The sequence below is a fragment of the Nannobrachium achirus genome (assembly GCF_963921795.1).
Source record: "Nannobrachium achirus genome assembly, chromosome: 11".
Taxonomy (NCBI): domain Eukaryota; kingdom Metazoa; phylum Chordata; class Actinopteri; order Myctophiformes; family Myctophidae; genus Nannobrachium; species Nannobrachium achirus.
Window position 1 is genome coordinate 21,131,414 of NC_137820.1, and position 13,871 is coordinate 21,145,284.

Below are 13,871 nucleotides of genomic sequence, written 5' to 3' on the forward strand. Positions count from 1 at the left end.
ATGAGTTATATTTCGTCGTTGTCGGGTGGAAACCTTGTATGTTCAAAACCGTTTGTTTTGTATTTATCATTTTAAAAATGATTTAAACTAGTGAAAACAGACGATCTACAAGCACACAACGCCTCGCACCGCGAGGCGTTGTGTGCTTGTAGATCTGCTGTTTTCACTACTTTTGTGCGACGGCCTTGTATGATGAAGCAGGGCTTTGCTTTGCGAAAAAAATCTATTACGATTTGCCCAGCCCAGCCCACAAAATGGAACGAAGGCAGACATTTTTATTTTATTTTTTTCCTAATGGCCGGCCTGGAATGAACCGGCCGTTCGGGAGTTGTCCCGCTTCTCCCAATGGCCAGCACGTCCCTGGTATAAATGCCTGAGCGACCGTTTAAGTGGTTAATGTGGACGCAGAGAGATCCCAACCAGACAGTGACCAGTTAGTTCCTGGTTATGAAAACCACCGAAGATATCCCTACAGGGACTGTGTACTATTCTCATCAGGACAGGTAGCAGACTGGATGTTCATAATGGTTTATGGAGCCAGTGTACTGGGAGAGCCCTCACTGATGGCCTAAAATAGTCATGCGTTCCAGACCCGAGGGAAAAAGTCTCCCTGAGATCCATCAGAAGCCGTCAACACAGTTTATGTTACAGAGCAAACCTTCTCAAGACAGATTCCTGTCTGTCCACGCAAGAGGGCGGAATGCGTGTATGAGGGGCACCCTGTAACACAATGATCTCACTGGTTTAGGTACAGTACAATCCTAATTAGCAACTGCACTTTATAGTCTTGAGCAGGGGTCTTCAACGTTTTCAGGCCAAGGACCCCTTAGCTGACAGGGAGATGAAGCAGGGACCCCCACTACATATTGTATAAAATTGTGTCCAGATTTTCATAGATTTCATCGATAGATTCATAGAAGTGTTTGACATCACTCTATGTTGAATTTGTGTTAATGTGTTTTTGTCAGACATTTAACCACTTAAATCATCGATACTTAGTAAATTTGACCTTTCACTCCAAACCTATTTGCCAAAAATAGCCGATCTACAAGCTCTCAACGCCTCGCGCTGGCTAAAGTTCTCCTCAGAATAGGGATGCGAGGGTTGAAGTGGTTCATTTGAAAATAATTATGCTATTACACAAAGATTTGGAGGACCCCCTGTAGTAACTCTGAGGACCCCCTAGGGGTCCCGGACCCCCTGTTGAAGAACCCTGGTCTTGAGTATAAATGAAACCCTGAATGTACAAATGTAACCTTGCATGTGTACTTTCTCTGAGTAACACATTAACCCTGACACTGGAATTTACTGGAATGTGGCTTTTGGAATTTTATAGTGAGCCCTTTCGTTTTCATTTTACCCCATTGTAATTGGGAATCCCTTCCACCCATGGAGCTGGTAGAGATTGTTTTTTTTCATCTATGGCAATTTGACAAGGAAGGATATCTTTGGTTGCTGCAGGAATGGAATTTGTGATCTTATGGTCTGATGGTGCATGGTCTCTACTGACTTGACCACCCTGAAGGGCTTTATGAAAGGTGTATGCCTATGGATATAGGCTACGATAAAACACATGTAACATAACGCAGAGGTAGGCTGTGTGTGTGTGTGTGTGTGTGTGTGTGTGTGTGTGTGTGTGTGTGTGTGTGTGTGTGTGTGTGTGTGTGTGTGTGTTTCGGGGGTGGGGCATTGGCAAACCAGCTGTCAAAATACCTAAGACAAGGACAAAAATGGCTGTGAGGTTTTGGTAATTTCTCCTTCACAACCTTCTCAGTAACATATGAATGTGCAACTTGACTTAGGGGATTCAATTCAAATAAACCAGCTCTCCGCCATGGGGTCTGCACTATGTGCACCATCCTACCGCAAAGGACCAAAGCTAAACATCAACTATACAGTAGAATCCTAAGTGTTCACTCAACTCTAAGAGTGTACAAATGGAACCAGTAAGACTCCCTAAATCGGGAGATAAGCGACCGTCAGGTCGCATACACAAACTTTATAAGGCAATGGTAGCCAATCAGGAGGGAATATGGGAAATGGGACAGATCCATGTTGATGACATGACTTTAGAGATACTGTGTACCACTTTGCGTGATTTTAGGGCAAAATCTGTAGGAGCAGTGTCCAAAAATGTGTTTTTAAAAAATCGGCCAGATGGTGGCGCTAGATGGGACAGATGCATTTTGATGACATGACTGTAGAGATACTGTGTACCGTTTCTCGTGAATTTAAGGCAAAATCTGTAGGAGCAGTGTCCAAAAATGTGTCTTGCAAGAATCGGCCTCATGGTGGCGCTAGAAGAGGGCCATGTGAGAAATGAGGGTTTGTTGTGGTTTGGCCGCCAAGGAGTGTGTGTGCAAAGTTTGGCATGGATCTGGGCAACGGTGGTGGAGATATGAGTAGGGGAAAAGTGTGGCGTGACGGACAGACAGAGATTGACGGACAGACTGACAGCCGGTGGAGGTTTTCCTAAGTGTTCATTTAACTCTAAGAGTGTACAAATGGAACCAAATGGACCTGAACACTCAAGATTTTACTGTGTACAGGTAATGCCTTCTCTCTCTCAGTCCACAGCAAACCCTAGCCTAGTAAACTGACTCATCCCATCTTCAGTTCGAATATTTCGAATGAAGGCAGGAAGAGAGACTGGTTTACGAGGCTAAGCAAACCCCATCAGAGCTCCAACACAGCCTTTTTGACCCCAAACCAAACCAGTAAGACTCCCTAAATCGGGAGATAAGCGACTGTCAGGTCGACCGTCGCACACACAGTAGCCAATCAGGAGGGAATAAACCCTTCTTCCCTTTTCTCCACGTTTTACTGGAGGATCAGGAACAGATCCGTTTAGCTCTGGGCGGTAACTGCTTCTCTATTGCCTACTTAGATGAGAAAAAACACAATGCTATTGAACCTATGCCAAATTCAGCCATATTTGAACTGGTTTTCTGAGATGAAAAAAAAACTAAAACTAAAACTAAACAAAAACATCAGCAAAGCAGACAGAGGCCATTCACACATGATGGGTTTCTGCCATCCTGAAAATCCAAACAGTGCCGGCATATCTTATGAACGACTTGTGCCTGTTTAGTCTATAGAACTCTAGAAGCAAAACCCAAAAGACCAACAGAAAAGCTGATACACTGAGTTTATTATTACCAAAATGATGGATGTGCAATTGACCCTATTTCTCTCAATAAATCATTCAAAACATAACACACGTCTGAGTTAGAATTATATAATATCGTCGTTGTCGGGCGGATACCTCGTATCTCCAAGTTTCAAATGTGTACATTTTTTCGCAAAGTAAAGCCCTGCTTCACCATACAAGGCTGTTGCACAAAAGTAGTGAAAACAGCAGATCTACAAGCACACAACGCCTCGCGGTGCAAGGCGTTGTGTGCTTGTAGATCGGCTGTTTTCACTAGTTTAACTCATTTTTAAATTGATAAAAACAAAACAAACGGTTTTGGACATACAAGGTTTCCACCCGACAACGACGATATATAAGTATAGATTTAAGATCCCATGAAGGGCCACGTGTGTATATATTCCTGCGGCTTGCACAATGTTCCAAAAAAGTAAAGGTGGGATGTGGCCTATTGTCAGCTAGTTTTACCATGGCCTGGCATGGCTAATCATTGTGAACTTAAAGTGTGGAACAAGGCCTGGAATAAATGGCTGCCAGGCTGTGAGGATTAGGCACAGCACAATCCATACCACCTGCACTGAAGTAACAACTCCACACAGCTAGAATAACACATTTGGTAGGTCAGAGTTCCTTGGTGTGGGTGCTAGGAGGATCAATGCATGTCCCATGGGCCTTTTGGAAACCTACAAACCCTATCGGTGGCCCTGCCGTTATTAATGGCATACGCCATGGTGTAAGAGATCAGACATCAAACCTAGTGCCGACAAGGTGCATCTGGTCTCCATACATGAATGAGCTGGATAGGGGTGAATAAGCAGGAACTCTCTTAAATGTCATCAGATGAGCTTCTAGCGAGGCCTCCATCCATGCATTGGGGAAACTTCATCAGGAGTCTTCTTTGACTAAGTTTGCTCTATCGTAAAAAGAAGATTCTTGATTAATGTTCTCCATAGATAAGATAGATAAATCTATGCCTCTATGGATGAATCTCTCAACCTGTCACCAGTCAAAGAAGATAGCTAGATAGGCTGCATCTGTCAACTGTATTCAAATATGTGTATGTAAGTTTCCCCACAAGGCTAGACAGATAAATATAGAAATAAGAAGCCCGAGAGATAGAGGAATTGCAAAAATGAAAGAACGAAGAAAGAAAGAAAGAAAGAAAGAAAGAAAGAAAGAAAAAAAAAAACATTCAGTATTAGCAAGAACAATCATAGTGTGGCCACCGGGGTATTCACGTTCCAGTGCCAAGTGCAGTTAGTGCAGATTTTGCTGGGCAGGACTATAAAAGTGTGGCCTATGTGGAAACTTGATTGCAATACAGTGGTTTGCAAATCAGTCCGCAATCATGGAGTCCACGACAATAAGTGGACAGTCTGGGCTGCATCATGGGCTCCGCAGAACATTACTCATATAGGGAGGCTGTTGATGGCTCACAGCGAGAGCTTGAGTTAACCAGACAAACATCCTCCTGTTCATCATCCTATGGACTGGTATGTGTGGAGGAGAGACAGAAAGAAAGAGGGCGAGAAAGGGAAAAAAAGATAGAGGCAGAGCAGAAACACACAGAGAGAGAGAGAGAGAGAGAGAGAGAGAGAGAGAGAGATGTGGTGGCCGAGCGGCACTCCCTGTTACACACATGGCTTGAGTTTCCCCTCTCCACTGTGTGGCCGGGCCTTGCATGAGACCCAAACAGTGGAACGGCCAAATATGGTGTTCATTAGTAAGGTTCTGTGTATTGTGAGAGGCACCTCTCTCTAACCATCCTTTGTATGCCTAATTTATGTTCCGTCGTATGGCGGTCACGCACCGAAAGTAACAGATCTACAAGGTCACAACAAGGACGAACTATAAATCAGGCTGTAGCTACACTGCTACTACACTCTAGGCACTGATAGAGAGAGACAGAGAGGGGACATACATAGACAGATACAGAATGAAATTTGGGAAAACAGGGTACATTCAAGTCCAACTTCACTTACTTAAAAACTTCTGTGAACAACAGAGCAAACAATCTTCGTTTCTCACCTTCCTCTGTCTAGGTCAAGTTAATGTATGTGTTGTAATGTGCAACTGAAATAATCACAATTTCTCCCATATTTATAAATGGGAATCGCTGCAAAGTCACAAGCCTGTTCTATGGATGGATGGACAAAAAGGAAAAGAAAAGGTTATGCTTTATGACCATAATTGGCCTTACCCCATCACTCTCAACTAAACATGATAATACTGACATCTACTGGAAAGAATTTGCGATGACAGATTAACACGTGAGGTGAGATAACACATATCAAGAAGCACAAAAGAATCATAACTCAAGTGGTTGTTTCAAGTTTTTTTTTCTTTTTTGGTGGATACAAAAACAAAAATACCTTTGTGACCAGATAAATATTATACATACATACATTATGCATGAAATCATAAAAACAAATGCAGTCTGTTAACGAAAGCACAACACTTACTCATAACATAGCTAGTAACTTTTCCTATTCCAGTTAATACTTAAGACAATATACCTCAGGATAACAATTATTGAATAAAAATAAAAATAAACTTATAGTGGTTAAACAATGAAGCGAGGAACGTATTCAATCCAAGATTTACCGTACTGTGAGGGACATGGTACTGTAATGAATGTCAAGGCAAAGCCATATCTAATGTTTATTTTTTAATCACATCTTGCCACATGCTCATGGAATGCAGTGTAGTGTTAGTCCTCCAAAATAGTCTCCAAGTCCTAAGGTATCTGGGTATGCCCTTATTTGCCCCTATCAGTACTGTAGGTAACATGACGGACAGATGGCATACAGTAGGAGTAGGTGACCATTTAATAGCCAAACACCGTAAAATCCTGAGTGTTCATTTAACTCTGGGAGTGTACACATGTAACCATGGCAACTCCCAGAGTTATAAATGGATAAACACAGAGGATCTTACTGCGGTCAGGCATCATTTTCTGATCCGGGAAGGACAAGGCAGATGATCTCGTCCAGTCCACTGCTCACATAGCAGACTCACAGTAAGGCACTAGTACACAATGCAGACCAGACACCGACAAGAATGGACCGAGAGGAGACACACTACACAGTAAAATAGGGCATGTTCATTCAAATCTCAGAGTTAAATTAACAACACCCGTAAGGGTCCTGTGTGCATACCGCCTTACCACCAGATTACACAACAACGTACTGCACAAAACAGAATAACTATTGAAATAATTGTTTTCTTAATCAGATTTTCGAGTGAAAAAATGTCTGTCAGGAGAGTGTCCTACATTGCCGTTATGGGAAGCCATTCATCGCGTTCCTCAGTGCATAAGGGGGGGTCTCAGTGCATTCCACAGTGCATTCTGCAGCCTTCCTCTCGTTTATTAGCCCAGAGCGAAACATGACAGCAGCAGCAGCACACAATCTTTCACGAAACACGGCACGGACTCTCATTGATTGGCTTTAGAGTATTTAGCGTTAACGTATTGCTATAGATAGGCGTCTCGAGTGAAAATGTCCCTACCACGACGAGCCGGCAGCGACTGACTGGTGGTGAGTAATGAAACAGTGGGGGCTCCTTAACAAATCCTGGCTACCGTCAGCAGGACTGGAATTAAAACACCACGGACAAGAGAGAACAAACATAACAAACGATGTAAACACAGGTTTCCCCGCACAGCTCGGAGCGTGCATGAGAGAAGGAATGGGTGGCAGGGGGGTAGAGGGTAACAAGGCAGTGTTCTCAAGGACAGGAAAGATTCAAAGATACAGTATACCTTAGTTCTTTGCCCAATCCACATTTCACCTGGCTTGGGTTCAAAGTAGACAGTTTCTTTAGACATCAGACTGTTTATCACTGTATTCACATAAGGGATATTACATCATGGATTATTGACTACTACAGCTTTATCATCCGCTTCCATCAGATTAACGCACCGTTTGGTCTTAAGCTCAACCTTCCCCCTCCCAATATATTTCCATCGAATCTCACAGATAAAGGTTTGCCCGTTCAACAGCAAACCCCAAGTTCATGTTCACATTAGTAAAATACAACACTACTCTATTGGTTAGTAGCTTCATTGATATGTATATATATATATATATATAGCCATTATGGTGCATGCAAGACGGTCCTGCCGAGAGGTCCTGCCATTTGATTGGCTACGATGGGTGGGTGTTTGGATGTGGAACAGAACTTAGGGATCCTCGTGTTAGTTCTGTCTCATCTCATTTCTATTTGCGCTACACCTGCCGTCCGTTGTCACATTCCACAAGTATTTGGAACACTTCTTCACTCGGAACACTCTTGATCCATGATTGTTATGTAGAGTAACACTCACAAAGCAGTAATGCCTAATATCATATAACCTATCGTGATCATTAAGATATACAGTCTTACCTCTGCTTATAGTGACAGTTATAACCACCCCCTCCTTATCGAAGTCTGACGTATTGACATATACAAGCACACGTGCACGCGCACACGCACATGCACACACACACACACACACACACACACACACACACACACACACACACACACACACACACACACACACACACACACACACACACACACACACACACACACACACACACACACACACACACACACACGCATAGGAGAGCACAGGCACTTGTTCCTCTTGCCGAACAGACCTGTATCAAGTGGCGAGTATAGTCATCAGTTACATGAGGGGGGAACAAACCAAAAGAAAAGCAGCCAATTGCGCATTGGCCATGTCGCTCAATAGCGAGAAGCGGTCCAATCAGATGCCCGACGTGCTTGCTGGCTCGGCCAATCAGCCCTGGTCTTCCCTCAGTTCAGTGGGCAGGAACTTGTACTGCTGCTGCCTGATCTGAGCCAGCTTCTTCCTGGCCTCCTCCAGCTCTCGCTCCTTCCTCAGCATCTCCTCCTGGGCAGCGATGATCTGGAGGAGAAGAGGAATACTTTGTCAAATAACTTCGAGCATTAGGTGTGCAATAGCTCAGTGGTTCACAACCTGTGGGTTGTCAAATATTAGAGGCAGACAGTGTGAAAATAGTCGATCTACATGCTCACAACGCCTCGCGTGTAGAACTGCTATTTTCACAATAGAACCGTGTTATAGAAAATGTAATGCCTCAACTTTTAGTGCTTGTCAGGGCGGGGGGGTCCCCAGTTAAAATATGATTATTTTGGGGGTCGCGGCCTGTAATAGCTAATTGAACTAATTGAATAAATTGATTATAAAAAAAATCTATAAAATCTACTTTAATACAATAATCATACAGATCTATAAAAAAAAATCACACCTAGTGTGAAGTGAGCGGGGCTATTTATGAGTTAATTTCATTAAGTGTCCCACTAAGTTTGGCCAATGTGACCCTGGGGCCTGGGCATACAACAAACTTTGCGTGCTTTGTGCCAAGATGTAGGCCAGATCTAGGCCACGCTTCAAAGCCCGGACAGCAAACCTTGAGTGCTTTGTGCCAAGATGTAGGCCACGCTTCTGAGGCCGGACAAAGCCAGATGTTGGAGCTTAGCTCCTTACCGGAGCACCATTCAAAAACAAATCAGATATAGCAGATATACAAGCTAACAATGTGATGTGATGCGTTGCGAAGCTTGTAGATTGGTTATTTTCACAGATATTGCGTGACATTGTTGCACGACAAACTAAAAAGGGATTAATTGGTAAATTATTCAAATCAGTTTGTTGATATATAAAAAGAAACACTTCTCGATTATTAAATTAATCTCAAAATCGATAAAAGAAAAAGAGGAAAAAAGAAAATAAATCGATAGATGCAGCCCTATCAAGCAATACGACTTACTGGTGCGATTTGGGTAGATGCAAATTAAGTTTGGCCAATGACGAATAGGACCACCACAATACACTCTGAAGGATTCATAGAGAGAACATACTGTATACTGTAGAGTAATCAAATCTTGTTAACACAAAAAAAGGTCATAAGGACTGATTTCCCCATAGTTTGAGAACATCTGGATACAAAATCTAAACAATCACTTTCCGTCAGAACACTGGGGATTTGGCTTGTTCATTCTCACAGACTTTCCAAGTCATGGTTTCTTTAAAGCGGGTTATTGAAAACCTATAATCAGCACAGTTTGTCTGTGGCAACAAATGGAATTTCAGTAATGCAAGTATGGAGTGAGTATGTATTTATTTTGTCTTGATTTGGGAGGGTGGGCTATGAGTGCCTTAGGAAACACTAGCTTTGCGACAGATGTCCCTGGAGGGGTGCGAACTGAATCTGTGTGTGTGTGTGTGTGTGTGTGTGTGTGTGTGTGTGTGTGTGTGTGTGTGTGTGCGTGTGTGCGTGCGTGCGTGCGTGCGTGCGTGCGTGCGTGCGTGCGTGCGTGTGTGCGTACAACCTTCACACACACTTGCATTTATTCTCACACATATACATGCTGACACACACAGGGGTTCAACCACTCCAAGATGAAAACTAAAGCTTTGTACAGAGGGGGCCCCAGCAGGCTTCCTGAATAAGTAGCCATCAACTCTTCAATTACATTCCGTTTGGCCGTGGATGAAAAGGAAGTGGATAAGTCGTTTGGTCTGAAGGAGGAATGTGAAAACCCTTCAAGAGAGTGGACGTGCATGCAGCTGTGGATGCCTGGTAAACCACAGCCCAGAAATACAGCTGATGGGCTGTTTGTCCACAGCGGCTCGCCGCCGTTTCACAATCAGTTACAGTACAGATGCAACGTGTGGAGCAAGACGTCCATCTAGCAGTAATGTCAAGAGAGAAGGGTTAGAGCAGGGGTCTTCAACAGGGGGTCCGGGGACCCCTAGGGGTTCCTCAGAGTTACTACAGGGGGTCCTCAAATTTCTGTGTGATATAAACTTTTTTTTCTCCTTTTTGATATTAACCACTTGAACCCTAACGTCCATATTCTGAGAACTTTAGCCAAAAATAGCAGATCTACAAGCTCACAACGCCTCGTGAGCTTGTAGATCGGCTATTTTCGGAAAAGAGGTTTGGTGTAGAGGGGGAAAAGAGCAGACTAAGTACACAGTGAAAGGTCTTTTTTTTAAGTATTAACTGTTCAAGTGGTTAAATAACTGAAAACACAAATTGACATGATTCCAAAATACACTGATGGTTGTGCTGTCAAAAGATGAAACTAAATGGAAACAGGTTTTGGGGGTCCCTGCTTCATCTCTCTTTAAATTAAGGGGTCCCTGGCCTAAAAATGTTGAAGACCCCTGGGTTAGAGGAACCCTGGGAGCAACATTTTTTATTTTTTCTCCTCCTTTTTTTTGTTTCTGCTTCAAGGACGAGCTGAACCATAACAAGATAGGTGGAGCCAAAACAATAACTATCAGGCTATCATTAAGTGGCCAAACAGCATTTGCCACGCCTCCAGGTCGTAAGTTAAGTCATAAGACGTGGTACTTAAGACAATCAAAATAGGGGCATTAGACTCTTACAAGCTACCAAATATCATTTGTAGAAGTATTATAAGTGATGATAAAATATAAAGGTTATACATATGCAGCTATATAATTTCTTCCTCACCGCCCAGCTTCTTTCCACCGAAGACGGGCCAACTGTATTCATATTATAACTGCTTGGCAAGACGGATGCACGACGTTGGATTCCAACCCCTAGACTCTGTGGTGGTGGACAGATACTGTACTTTCCCCCTGAACCAACCTCGAGTGCAAGACTTCTGCTTTGACGTCAATATTCTCTATTCATTGACTCTATTGCCTTACCTGAGCTATGCCACCAACAAATTTGGTCTTGACCACCACACTGTCATCATCTGCCTTGTCAAACGCTGCTTTCTGCGCTGCCTTCACCAGGTTGTCTGAAGCCCGCTTCACTGCGTTGCCAGCCACCTGTAGTGAGAGGAAGAGTCAAAGTTAGCGCTATGTTGAATTTGAACCCAAGCGTCCCTATTCTGTGGCCAACAGAATAGAATAATCAGATAGACAATCTATAAGCTCACAACGCATCGCTTTGTAATGCGTTGTAAGCTTGTAGATCGGCTGTTTTTGGTGAAAAGATGTTGTGTAGAGGGAAAAAGGAAGGGGCCTGGGGGACTCGAGTCAACAAAGTACCGTTGGTGCCTGTTGAGATTGGCACATTTTCTGGGGCAACCTGCCAAGAGATCACACATGTCACACGTGTCTTCTTCTCCTTTTTTTGTTTCTCAAAAAAGCGCCTGCAATTTAGTGCATTTGAAACTACATTGCAGTGCACATCATGGGGTGATCACTGCTTGCCTCCTGTGAATTGTTTTATTTTTATTTTTGTTTATTTTATTTTTATTTCGTTGCTGAGTGAGGTCAGCAGACAAAGTGACGTGAGTGAGATGAAAAACCTGGGTGAAATCTGCCAATCTCAATAGGTATACAGGATTTACTGTAAGTGGTTAAGTGCGTCAACGAAACAGCAGTGCCGAGATCGATGTGGTTACCTGCAGCCTCCGCATAGCCTCAGAGTCCTGGTCAGCCTTCACCTTACAGGCCACAAGGAGCTGAGCCGTGGACGCCGCTACCTGCTTGGCCGAGGAGATGAGCTTCTCCTCGCTGGCATGGCCCTGGACCGATGCGTTGGCCGCCTCGCACAGGTTACTGGTGGCTGCTGCAACCATGCGCGCCTGAAGGGAAGAGTCGGGTAAAAAGAAACTTGAGCACAGGCTCGCCTCAACATGCACTCTGAACCCAGTATCTGTTACTCAGAATAACTCACAGCCGATATGAGGCCCTGTGACCACTGGCCGTCATCCACTGCATTAGCGAGGTTGGCTCCAACCTGGAGGGCAGAGGTTGAGAAAACACGGTGTATTAGCTCGCTACTCTCTCTCTCTTGTTTGTGCGACGCGAGCGTCTGAGTGGGTGTTCACTGACCTTGCCTTGTGCCACCAGCTCTCTTTGGGCGGCCGATGCAGACTTCACCAAAGCACTGGTCGCGGCAGCGATGGACTTTGCTGCTTCTAGGATCTGCTCCTCAAAATCCAGTGTCTCGTCTGCCTGCTGAAAGCACAACCACACGTCAAATTTAGACTTCAGGTTTCGGTTAATGCAAAAAACTATGCAGATAGCCGATCTACAAGCACACAACGCAGCGCACCGCGAGGCGTTGTGTGCTTGTAGATCCGCTATTTTCACTAGTTTTGTTTCGACAGTCTTGAATGATGAAGCAGGGCTTTACTTCATGAAAAAACGTACAAATATGAAACTTGGAGATACAAGGTTTCTGCCCGACAGTGACGAAATGTATAACTGCTAGAGCATCACCAACACCAACACTGTCAAACAGAAGCCCTATGAAGATCAACAACATTAGCTCAGGGGATGTTTTACAAAATGGCCATCTCTGCCTCAGTCAACAACAACGGATCATTGACCACCGATCTCCATTAACATTTAAGGCACGCGTGGCTGGAGACAGGGCGGGACACTGTAGGAATATGTTTGATATATAGTTGGACTGAATAACAACCTAATATATCAAACATATCAGACAGAGGCCAGCAGAGACGGCTTCCCAGGTCTACAACGGTCAGAGAATTGAGTGGGGGGGTGCAGTACAGTACATGCTGGGGCTGCAGAGCAGGAGACACACGCCCTCTACTGGGAGGAGGGCAAACAGGAAGGAGAGGACAGCATGGAGAAGGAATTATGGAGGAAGAAGGGAGAACAAAAGGAGTTTTAGTCACAGATTTTCGATGTGCTGAACCTTTTACTCAGTTCAGACAGGTGTTGCGACTCTGAGGCTAAAAAAAAACAAATGTGATCAGGCACTTTGCCGTAACGGCCAGCTTTACGTTATGTGTGCATTGTGCATTCACTTTGATGTTTACCCCATGTTTATTTATTTGTTTATTTTATTAATTCATTAATTTATTAACGCACTTAAGTTTATATGAATAAACTTATTGCCATCATTTACTTACTAATTGCCTTGTAGTAGAACTGGCAGCAATATTCAGACATAGCACTAGAGGGAGACACAGACATCCAGAAAGTCTTTAGCCAGCCTTAGCAAGCCTCCCTCATCAAATAAAATAAATAAATAATAACAATAAGCGCCTCATAAGTGACAGCATATAAACATGGAATTATGGCATGACGCAGACTTTGACACGGTTCCTCCATGAGAATTGGAGGCTCCTGGACAGACAGACAGACAGTCAGAGGAGAAAGGAGCGTAAGTGAACTCACAAGCGGTATGCACAGTAGAGGAGGTATAAACAAGGGGTTAATGCACTCCAGGCATAGTGAAAGACATTGGGATTGAGCTATCCAGTCTTCAGAGGTAGGTAAAACAAACAAGACAAGCATGCAGTCAACACACCACTAACTTCACTTCACCATAAGTAACGGCGACTATCATGTATGATGTTTTGTTTGAATCTTCTCTGCCAATTTTCTTTATTTTTATTTTTTTGCATAACGGAACCTTATGGGATTGTGGAATAACAGGCTCTCTGGGTTCGGCTTAGGAAAGAAGGAATGCTGCAATATAAAACAAAGGAAATAGGTTCAATAAAGACAGAAGACCTCTCCTTCAATAAGGGTGACGGAGAGTTCAGCGTACATCTGAACTTGATCCAACACAAGCTTCGGGACCGGGCCATGTAATTGCGTCTCCTGGCAACATAACTCAAAATACTCCCCCAAAGAGCACTACTGTAGATTACGCACCGAATGAAAGTTCTGGTTCTGCATCGGGAGTTAGTTCAACAAAGCTCTCTGTCGGAGTCA

General features: G+C 43.8%; 1 protein-coding gene across 2 annotated transcripts in view; it reads right to left on the reverse strand.

The window, feature by feature from the left end:
* Positions 1 to 5,471: 5,471 nt before the first annotated feature.
* The window catches only part of tln2b (talin 2b), a 167,632-nt gene continuing 159,232 nt past the window's right edge, over positions 5,472 to 13,871 (reverse strand). For both annotated transcript variants that reach the window (XM_080737399.1, XM_080737400.1), the window contains exons 54-58: positions 12,012 to 12,137; positions 11,854 to 11,916; positions 11,579 to 11,761; positions 10,872 to 10,997; positions 5,472 to 8,069 (exon numbers count right to left, since the gene is read on the reverse strand). In XM_080737399.1, the coding sequence (XP_080593525.1) occupies positions 7,941 to 8,069; positions 10,872 to 10,997; positions 11,579 to 11,761; positions 11,854 to 11,916; positions 12,012 to 12,137 (627 nt within the window). In that variant the 3' untranslated portion in view covers positions 5,472 to 7,940. The remainder of the gene's footprint in view (positions 8,070 to 10,871; positions 10,998 to 11,578; positions 11,762 to 11,853; positions 11,917 to 12,011; positions 12,138 to 13,871) is intronic.